Genomic DNA, 10,942 nt, shown 5'->3' on the forward strand with positions numbered 1-10,942 from the left:
AAAGTCCGCAGTTAGACTTCACGGTGAAGTAGTGTCCCCATGAGTGACAGAATACTAAGCCAATCACAGCGCAACGCTCCGTATTTTTCTGCTGGCTTGCCCCACAGAACACACTTATTGAAGAAAACAAAAAAGAGACTATGTTTGTATGCAGCTTTATTAACTCAATGATATTTCTATATTTTCTTTTACATTGTTTGCAAACTGATATGTGACACATATTAATACCAAAATAACATGCAAAACAGGCAACCCCCCCCAAAAAAAAAAAATATGGGCCTTGTCTGAAAGAGATTTACATGGTTATCAAATGTCACGCCATGGTAAGCCTACATGAAACACAGCCTTTATTTTAAGTGTTTCTAAAATCCCCAATGGGAAAAATGAATGGTGGAAAAACGATTGGAACCATTTTCCTGTTTGACTGCTAGGTTTTATGGGTATTAGGACACCTTCCCTGTGGATCTTTATTGAGCAAGTCCACAGTGATCTATTCTAAAAACCAATGGAAACAACTTCTGAAAAGATCCCAAAGCAAAGTGACAAACATGTGAATCAATGTATCGTTATATGATTATAACTAGGACAATTGGAGACATAGATGAATGGTATTCCTAATAACTTGTTCTGGGTGATATCAAATACATCTCCAGACAGACACTGTTCTACTTTCCTTCTATTGATCTAATTATATTCTAATAGCGTTTGTAGACTGGTGTACTTCCCCTTATTGGTACATCAGTCTCTGAATGCTCAATGTGTCTGCATAAGGAATAAACAGCACGGTTGTCTAGAGGACAAGCTGAACCGTAAACAGTAATAAAACATGTCTTCCTCAAGCAGAACTAAATCGTTAGTGAAACATGCCTCTACAATGTTCCATGGGGACATATCCTGGTGATTATGTGCTGACAGGTGAAAAAGTGTCTGCATTAAAGAGAGAGATGCAGCACAAACACATACATGCACACATGTGCACACTTATTGGGGGGGGTCTCTATCATTCTAGGTGTTGTAGCCTTTTGCCCCTGTCCCTCCTCCTCATTAGTATGAGAGACCTTACTAATGATCCCTGTGAATATTCATCACAGTGTTTAAGTCAGTCACTATGTCCTGCAGAACTGAGACAGAGAGAATGACAAATGGAGATAGTGAGAGAGAGAGAAAAAGACAGAGAGATTGTAGTCTTAGGTTAATGTATCCCTATGTGAACCACTTACTTTAATTAAAAGTAAGAGCATTTTATTAATTAATATTTCTTCATTCTGATAATAGTTTAATCTCGATCTGTTCATTACATTACATTATGGCACTTAAATCCCTTCAGCCCGTAGCTACAGAACCCTGCATAAAAGCATGAAGTGTGTTTCTACAGTATTTAAATGCTCAATCAGGGCTTTATCGCTACTCAGCAGCCATTAAACTGAGTCAGTACAATCACAGACTAATGAGTATTCATATGGACTGCAGAGTTCACAGCTGAGAAGTGTCAGAAGTGCCTCCGCAGGTTAATATCAAAGTTTGGTTCATTAATATGGAAAAATAAAGAGTATAAAAGAGAAAAAAACATGTAAACAGGAAGTGACCCCAGTGTTTAGGGCCAGCAGCAACAGTGTCAGTCCCCGCCCACCTGTCAATCAGGCTCCGGAATCAGAGGTCATTAGACGGCTGATAGCTGCCCGTCACACAACAATGAGGATGTTCTGACTGACTTCTCCCTGCTATCTGTACCGTTGCCTTGGACAACAGTAATTGACAGCAGGGGGCTAACCTCAGCAGTTCCCTCTGACCATCATGGTGTCAGTGGCACGCTGAGTTACTGTCAGTTTGGTCAACACCTGAGGGAGAGACACACAATTAATAACCATTTAACAACACAGACTCAACATCCTTTCAAGAGAGAGAAAACATGTGTGTGTGAAGTTCAGACACTTTCCAAACAAAAACCCACCCCAACCAGCACTAGTTATAAAACCTCTGTGAACCATTAATGTGCCACATCACACTTCTCAAATCCCATCTTCCCTGCTGTTGGAAACTAAAGTTTTCTACAAACTCCATTAAACAGTCTATTGAAGTCTTAAGAAAGTTTTTAAAGTGTCAGGAGAGTGAAAAGCAGCTGTGGGCTCCATCCTGTATTAGCTTATAGGAAATGGACTGTGTGTGATGTGGTTTGTAATGTAAGTCTATGAATAATTCACACAGGGAGCATTAGCAGCAATCAGAGACAGTTGATCTGGTACTGCTGCAATCAGAGACAGTTGATCTGGGACTGCTGGATTGTTCACCATACATTAGTTAGTGCAATGGAGAGGAAAGGAAACTGGCGTACTGACCTGGGCACAAACAGGGTGGAGTCCCACAGTGGTGTCCAGCTGCTGTTTGATCAGACCACACCTCAGAGCCACAGCAAAGCCCTGGATCACCTCCCCTGCACTGGGCCCCATCAAATGGAGACCTACCACACACTCCTGTGGAGGTGACAGAACACACACACACTATAATATACAGAAAAAACACACACAAATACGCCTATACAGGGTGGAAAAAGCTGAATGAACATGGAGAAGTGTTCCTCTAGAGCAGGGATGGGCAACTCCAGTCCTCCAAGGCCTGACTGGTGTCGTGCTTTTGCCCCAGCTAACACACCTGACTCCAATAATTGGTTTAATCAGCTGTGTTTTCTAGGGATGGCCCCAGAGGACTAGAATTGCCTATCCCTGCTTTAAAGGAAAAAGAATATCCTCAAAGAGTAAAGACATTTAAAGTATAGCACTAAAATCCCAAACACATACAGTTGAAGTCAGAAGTTTACACACACCGTAGCCAAATACATTTAAACTCAGTTATTCACAATTCCTGACATTTAATCCTCGTAATAATTCCCTGTCTTAGGTCAGTTAGGATCACCACTTTATTTTAAGAATGTGAAATGTCAGAATAATAGTAGAGAGAATGATTTATTTCAGATTTGATTTCTTTCATCACATTCCGTGTGGGTCAGGAGTTTACATACACTCTATTAGTATTTGGCATCATTGCCTTTAAATTGTTAAACTTGGGTCAAACATTTCAGGTAGCCTTTCACAAGCTTCCCACAATAAGTTGGGTGAATTTTGGCCCATTCCTCCTGACAGAGCTGGTGTAACTGAGACAGGTTTGTAGGCCTCCTTGCTCACATGCGTTTCTCAGTTCTGCCCACAAATGTTCAATAGGATTGAGGTCAGGGCTTTGTGATGGCCACTCCAACACCTTGACTTTGTTGTCCGTAAGCAATTTTGCCACAACTTTGGAAGTGTGCTGGAGGTCATTGTCCATTTGGAACACCCATTTGTGACCAAGCTTTAACTTCCTGACTGATGTCTTGAGATGTTGCTTCAATATTTCCTTCCTCATGATGCCATCTATTTTGTGAAGATACCAGTCCCTCCTGCTGCAAAACACCCACACAGCATGATGCTGCCACCCCGTGCTTCAAAGTTGGGATGGTGTTCTTCGGCTTGCAAGCCTCCCCCTTTTTCCTTCAAACATATTGATGGTCATTATGGCCAAACAGTTCTATTTATGTTTCATCAGACCAGAGGACATTTCTCCAAAAAGTATGATCTTTGTCCCCATGTGCAGTTGCAAACAGTAGTCTGGCTTGTTTATGGCGGTTTTACTGTGGATATAGATCATTTTGTACCTGTTTCCTCCAGCATCTTCACAAGGTCCTTTGCTGTTCTCATGATGCCATCTATTTTGTGAAGATACCAGTCCCTCCTGCTGCAAAACACCCACACAGCATGATGCTGCCACCCCGTGCTTCAAAGTTGGGATGGTGTTCTTCGGCTTGCAAGCCTCCCCCTTTTTCCTTCAAACATATTGATGGTCATTATGGCCAAACAGTTCTATTTATGTTTCATCAGACCAGAGGACATTTCTCCAAAAAGTATGATCTTTGTCCCCATGTGCAGTTGCAAACAGTAGTCTGGCTTGTTTATGGCGGTTTTACTGTGGATATAGATCATTTTGTACCTGTTTCCTCCAGCATCTTCACAAGGTCCTTTGCTGTTGTTCTGGGATTGATTTGCACTTTTTGCACCAAAGTACATTCATCTCTAGGAGACAGAACACGTCTCCTTCCTGAGCGGTATGACGGCTGGTCCCATGGTGTTTATACTTGCGTATACTGTGCGTTTAAAGGCACAGTCAACTTACTGTATGTAAGCTTCTGACCCACTGGAATTGTGATAAAGTGAATTATAAGTGAAATGATCTGTCTGTAAACAATTGTTGGAAAAATTACTTGTGTCATGTTAAAGTAGATGTCCTAACCAACTTGCCAAACTATAGTTTGTTAACAAGAAATGTGTGGAGTGGTTGAAAAATTAGTTTTAATAACTCCAACCTAAGTGTATGTAAACTTCTGACCTCAACTGTATGTTCAGGTATTGTGCCCTGTCCCCCATGGCGATGACGAGTGTCTCTGCTGTGTGATAGGTCCTCCACCCGTTGACATCTTGTCACCTGATTGGAGAACAGCCACAGAGTGACATGACATCACTGACCAGGGCCGTTACTATCGAAATCCCATGAGGAAACACAGAGAATCCTTGCTTGAAGTCCCGTATCCAAACTGCTTCCTCGTGCTTAGCTGTACACTACAACCACAACCACCACCACCCTGTCCAACTGTCCAGACCTCCCTCTACTCCCATTATTCTCACCTGTCCAGAAGCCCCTCCCCCATGCTGACCTGTAGAGTGTGTGGCTCCAGTATCTCTCCATGGGTGTTCAGGTAGGTGACATCACTGTCCCTCAGCTCCCTCCTCAGCTCGAAGCTCACAGACTTCACATGTTGTTGTACCACCTCCACCATTTCACCCCAGCCATGGGACACGACAGGCCATAATAACACATAGCAACATACCATTATAACACATAGCAACAGACCATATGAACACATAGCAACGCACACATCTAATCAACCACTAGCATTTAAACTCTGGATAGGACGCAAATAACTAAAGATAACACACACAAGTAATAGACAATATGGTGAAAACACTGTCTGCATCACACACCCCATTTAGTGCCTTTAGGGGTGGGAGCCACCAAGTCAAAGACCAGTACCCTCCTCCTAAAGCCAGCAGCTTCCTGAAAGAGAAAAGGGGAAAAGGAAAGGGGGAATACGAACAGAGAAGTGGGTGAGGGAAAAGAGAGGTGTCAGTCAGATAAAGTAAAATCCCAAATCCCCTCACTGTCAAGTTCCTTCCTCTCATTTCCACGTATCTCTGGATTTCAGAATATAACAGCTCATATCATTAGCATAAAATCAATTTAAATGATAATTATCACAGTATGTTTGGGCACACTATGAGTATTGGCCAGATCAGATGACTGCTGATTAAACGAGTTAGTGTGTGTAGGCTGGCTCACAGCCAATTGGGGTTAACACATCTTTAAGCAGGTTGACTACATGTAGAGAGATGGAATATCTCATATTTGAAGAGGGTTTCAAATCCCAGAAAGGACAAAAAGAGATTCAAACGGACATATAAGATAGAAAGATCATTAAGAAAGCCTGCAGGGAGAATGGATTAAACTCAAATAATTGTTATTAATGAGTTTCTCTGAATTTGAAACGTAATTAAAAGAACAATTCATCTTTAAAAAAAAGAGCAAGACTAGAAGAGAAGGTGAGACAGATTCATAAAGAGGGTGGTAGATCAGTGACAGACAGGAAGAGACACAGACAGACAGACAGACAGACAGTACTGTAGGTGTTGTGTCTAGACACACAGAGCAGTCAGGGGATGTCTGTTGCAGTCAGGTCCTCCACCTCATATGCCTATAGAAGAGAGGGGACAGAGACAGAGACCGACAGGGAGAGAGAAAGCATTACGGTCCATACTTGTCATACAGTAAGGATTAGCTGTTTGACATTTCCATTAGAGAAGGAAATGAGGCTAAATCACAACCTTGAGCACAAAGAGACTTCTTTGAAGTGTGCTTCTTTGTCTCTCTGGGTGAATATTAGCACACCACATCATTCCTTCAATAACCCCTGAGAAAATGTGTCACCTCGTTTCACTCTGAATTTGAAAGACATTATGCCCTCTTAAAAAACAACAACTTTAAAATGATTTAACATTTCAGTCTAGGGGTGTTTCTATCAAAGGTGGTACAGGCAGTGTGGAAAGGAGAATTCTGTTGTGTCCACAGAGATTTGTACAACCTTTCAGATATTGTTATAGGAGCTCTTCTATTGCAACATAAAAACATCCTTTATATCCACACCCATTTCAACATCCATGTCTGATCCATAGTGGGTTGGAATTAGATCGGCAAGCGGTCTCAGAGTGAAACATAGTGAAGGGGTGTAAAAATACAAATTAGGGCATTTTTCAACAAACATTTGCATCAGCAGCAGAAACACATATCATTGTACCGTTTATGATATTATGTCAATCAATTCGACTGGGACTCGTGAAATGCACAGTTCAGCACTGCCTCTTTTGAATTTATGTTGGTGCAATGTAGCCACCTGGTGGATAAAATCAGAGCTGCACTGAACGTTATACCACAGAATTTCTAAACCATCTTTGGCTATACTATTGGGTATCAATAATTAAATATTTGATGGGTCCAATTCATTTTTTAAATAATCTGATTTCGTAGAGAAACAGGATCTAAAGAGAAGCATACAATATATATTTACCAACACACTGCGTAAATAAATGCAATAAAATATGAGTCCCACCAACGGAACGTGTTGTTGGAAAGTTCTATCAAGTATATTCTATCCTTCAAGATGATTCTGGAAGGAGTAAATTATAGCGGTGAACTTTTCCAAATAGTTTCGCTGAAATTTCTGACTCAACCGTCAGCGAGTGTGCCGATTTTGTCAGGGGACAGTACACAAACGCACAAGGTGCTGCGATGGCGTTCACTTGTGGTGAAAACAGGCAAACGCATGGATATGAATATCACTATAATTATGTGAATACACAATAATATATTCTGGCCCTTCCTTGGACACTGTGCTATCTAACCTCCAAACGAGCTTCAATGTCATACAACACTCCTTCCGTGGCCTCCAACTGCTCTTAAACGTTAGTAAAACCAAATGCATGCTCTTCAACCGTTCGCTGCCTGCACTCGCACGCCCGATTAGCATCACCACCCTGGATGGTTCCGACCTAGAATATGTAGACATCTATAAGTACCTAGGTATCTGGCTAGACTGTAAACTCTCCTTCCAGACTCATATCAAACATCTCCAATCTAAAATCAAATCTAGAGTCGGCTTTCTATTCCGCAACAAAGCCTCCTTCACTCACTCCGCCAAACTTTTCTACCTGCACATGACCATTTGATCATTTATCACTCCAGTGTTAATCTGCAAAATTGTAATTATTCGCCTACCTCCTCATGCCTTTTGCACACAATGTATATAGACTATTTTTTCTACTGTGTTATTGACTTGTTTATTGTTTACTCCATGTGTAACTTCGTGTTGTTGTCTGCTCACACTGCTATGCTTTATCTTGGCCAGGTCGCAGTTATAAATGAGAACTTGTTCTCAACTAGCCTACCTGGTTAAATAAAGGTGAAGTATTTTTTTTTAAATCAATATATTAAATGCAATACAATTTTGCACTAGGTCTGATATGTAATGAAAACACCCTGTTCTTCTATAATCATAACAGGCACACTGCATGATGACTCACCATTACATTGTATCAAATGTTTTATTTCAACAATATAATGGTAACAAATGCACATAGAGAAAGGGAGGGTCGCTTTTGAGTAGAACAGCTTTATACACTTCTGTAGCTAATAGGTATCATTTAGTGGGAGGGTGACACATCGACAGAACGGCCGCATGGCGGTCAGGGGAGGTGGTGCACTGTATTTTTGGAGGACGCGTAGCTCCGCGCTGGGACTGGTTCTTTTGCAGCCATTTTCTGTCCAACCAACGGCCGTTTTGAGAAGGTAACCAACCAGGGCTTCATTGCAGGTTTGTGCCTGGCTCCGGCCAATGATTGCTAACCAATTCCTCGTTAGCTCGAATGGAAATGTCCGTCTCTGACTAATTTCGATTTGTTGCGTTTAGGAGTTTGAGAGCAGGAAGTCTCGTAAAAATTATGAATTAGCTTCATGTCCCCCTGCCTACGTTTTCAATACAAAGAACAGGCCGAAATGCGAACTTCCGATATGGAATTTCATTGTGAGCAGAGAGGGCTTGCAATGGGACAACCAACGTGGCTATAGGATAACGTTAAATTGTACTCCGAATGCTTTCATGGCAACAATAGTCGTTGATTAGTCGAAATAAAAATGTGTGAGGGTCAAATGGCAACCAAACTAAAGCCATTGCTTCCTTTGTCCAATTTATATTTTGCACGAAACATTTGCTAGCTAACGTTAGCTTGCTAGCTTCCCATTTAGCAAACAACCACCCACTTGATCAGCGAAATTAACTAATTCAGTAGACATGCTTGCTAACAGTTTTCTAGCAACCTAACCTGGCGAACACTTAGCCAGCTAACTTAACATTAATGTTTAGCTAACTAGCCAGTCAACAGTAAGTGCCTTATAACAATTCAGCTATTTGAGTAAACCATGTCCTTTGCTCCAGATGGAAGAAGACCGTTCCACCACCGACGCCTCCCAGCTAACGTTAGGCATCTCTGGAGAATATATGTCAGGAGGATATGTGCTCCAGTCTCAAGATGGTAAGAGACATCAGTTGATAAGTTCAAGCCTAATTGGGGAACTAGGTGTGCGCATATCATGAGTCGAATATCCCCCAATCAAAATGTACTATAGTGTCATTTAAAAATATATATATATATATATATATATATATATATATATATATATAATACCTAATTTAACAAGGCAAGTGAGTCGAGAACAAATTCTGATTTACAATTACGGCCTACCAAAATGCCAAAGGCCATCAGCATGGGATGGGGCTGGGATTAAAATAAAAAAAAACAGGACAAACCACACATCACGACAATAGACACCACAACACTACACAGAGAGACCTAAGACAACATAGCACAGCATGGTAACAGCACAGCATGGTACAAGTATTGGGCACAGACAACAAACAGCACAAAGGGAAAGAAGGTAGAGACAATACATCACGCAATGCAGCCACAACTACATTATCACATTCTCTACATCTCAATGCAACACTGTCAGTGCCTAATGCCTACAATCAATGATCCATGTTTTCCACGTAATAATGCGTGTGATGAAGATGATGGAGAGGAGAGTCTGAACGACCATGATGACGGGGGCATGAAAGAGAACTTCCGGGAGCAGGACATCTACCTCCCCATCGCTAACGTGGCACGCATCATGAAGAACGGCATCCCACAGACCGGGAAGGTAACCATGGTGTGTGTGTGTGTAGGCTGTGTGAGAGCAAGACTTGTGTCGTATTCATTAATGTACACCATAGTAAAACGTTTACTAACAGAAAACCAAAAGTTTCTTATTGGACAAGGTCAGATAGTCCCTCCCTGTTTCAGTCTGTTTTTTGTTCTTCTCCGTTTGGTGCCAAGTGAATACGACCCAGAAATGTTCTCCTCGTCTTATTCCTCTTTGTCCTAAATTGTGTGTCTCACAGATAGCGAAGGATGCCAAGGAGTGTGTGCAGGAGTGTGTTAGTGAGTTCATCAGCTTCATCACGTCGGAGGCCAGTGAGCGCTGCCACCAGGAGAAAAGGAAGACCATCAACGGAGAGGACATCCTGTTTGCCATGTCAACCCTGGGCTTCGACATGTATGTGGAGCCCCTCAAACTCTACCTACAGAAGTTCAGAGAGGTGCGACTAAACACACTACTTCTGCTCTGACAATTAGTCTCTCACACACAATCACAAGTGTCCATGAACAATCTCACATCACATGCTATTTAATCTCTCACAATATGTTGTTTCCTAGGCGATGAAGGGGGAGAAGGGAATACCAGGTGTGTCAGTGGGAGAAGGCCTGGGGGAGGAGCTTACAGACGACAGCTTCAGTAAGTGGTTCAGAACAGGTCTCAATTTTGTCATCTAATACTAAAGTAGAGGCTTTACAGTCATGCATACATATGTAAAATGTATGCAGGCATTAGTAAGTTGCTTTGGCTAAATGGCATATTATGGTCTTGTGCTGTGGATGGTTTTGTAATGTCCTCTTCCCTCTATTCCAGCGAATCAACTGCCAGCCGGAATTATAACAGCCGACGGCCAACAGCAGAACGTCATGGTGTACACCACCTCATATCAACAGGTAAGTGGCATCATATCAACAGGTAAGTGGCATTTGAACCAGAACTAGACCATTACGACATATCCATGACTGTTCCCTCCATTGCCCCTGTCTGCTCTTGTAGATTCCTGGCGTGCAGCAGATACAGTTCTCATGATGAGGCCTTGCTCCTGCTCTGACCGCGGCGGCCATCGACCGCACAGACACAGGCCTGGTGACTGAAGGCTAACCGTAGGCTGAGCGTATGACCCCTCCGGCAAAGGGTCAAAGGCAATCATCAGAAGGACATGAGGTCTTGGAGGGGAGCTGTTATGGGGGGGGGGGGAGGGATGTGTTAACCACCACAACCCTGTCATGTAAATGTACAAGTCTGTTCACTAAATGTAGTACGTAGTCATGAGGTGCCACAAGGTTTGGAGTACATCTTTCAACCAGTTTAGGATACTTTATTTTTAATGCTAATTGGACCACTTAGTTTGTTTTTGTACATTGATTGTTTTATGCAGCTTTGGGACGTGGAATGGGATGTTTTTTTGCTCCCTCATTTTTGAACCATGAGGAGAGGTGCCCTTAATGTCAGCTCTTTTCTACATGGATAAACTAATACCATGTGCTTTAATGTGATGTAAATCCTTTGAATAAAAATCCAAATGACCCAATACCTTCTGGTTGTCATCGACCTC

General features: G+C 42.1%; 1 protein-coding gene across 3 annotated transcripts; it reads left to right on the plus strand.

The window, feature by feature from the left end:
- The first annotated feature begins 7,856 nt into the window (after positions 1-7,856).
- On the plus strand, positions 7,857-10,920 carry LOC135514907 (nuclear transcription factor Y subunit beta-like). 3 transcript variants are annotated; one of them, XM_064938622.1, is made up of 7 exons: positions 7,857-7,980; positions 8,627-8,723; positions 9,260-9,399; positions 9,632-9,829; positions 9,948-10,026; positions 10,201-10,280; positions 10,384-10,920. In XM_064938622.1, the coding sequence occupies exons 2-7, from the start codon at positions 8,627-8,629 to the stop codon at positions 10,414-10,416; spliced, it is 627 nt and encodes a 208-aa protein (XP_064794694.1). In that variant the 5' UTR covers positions 7,857-7,980; the 3' UTR covers positions 10,417-10,920. The 3 variants fall into 3 exon arrangements, with proteins under 3 accessions (XP_064794694.1, XP_064794693.1, XP_064794695.1); XM_064938621.1 differs by having other exon boundaries at positions 7,859-8,005; XM_064938623.1 differs by having other exon boundaries at positions 7,863-8,005; positions 9,260-9,390.
- The last annotated feature ends 22 nt before the right edge of the window (positions 10,921-10,942 follow it).

The sequence above is a fragment of the Oncorhynchus masou genome, chromosome 26 (assembly GCF_036934945.1).
Source record: "Oncorhynchus masou masou isolate Uvic2021 chromosome 26, UVic_Omas_1.1, whole genome shotgun sequence".
Lineage (NCBI taxonomy): Eukaryota > Metazoa > Chordata > Actinopteri > Salmoniformes > Salmonidae > Oncorhynchus > Oncorhynchus masou.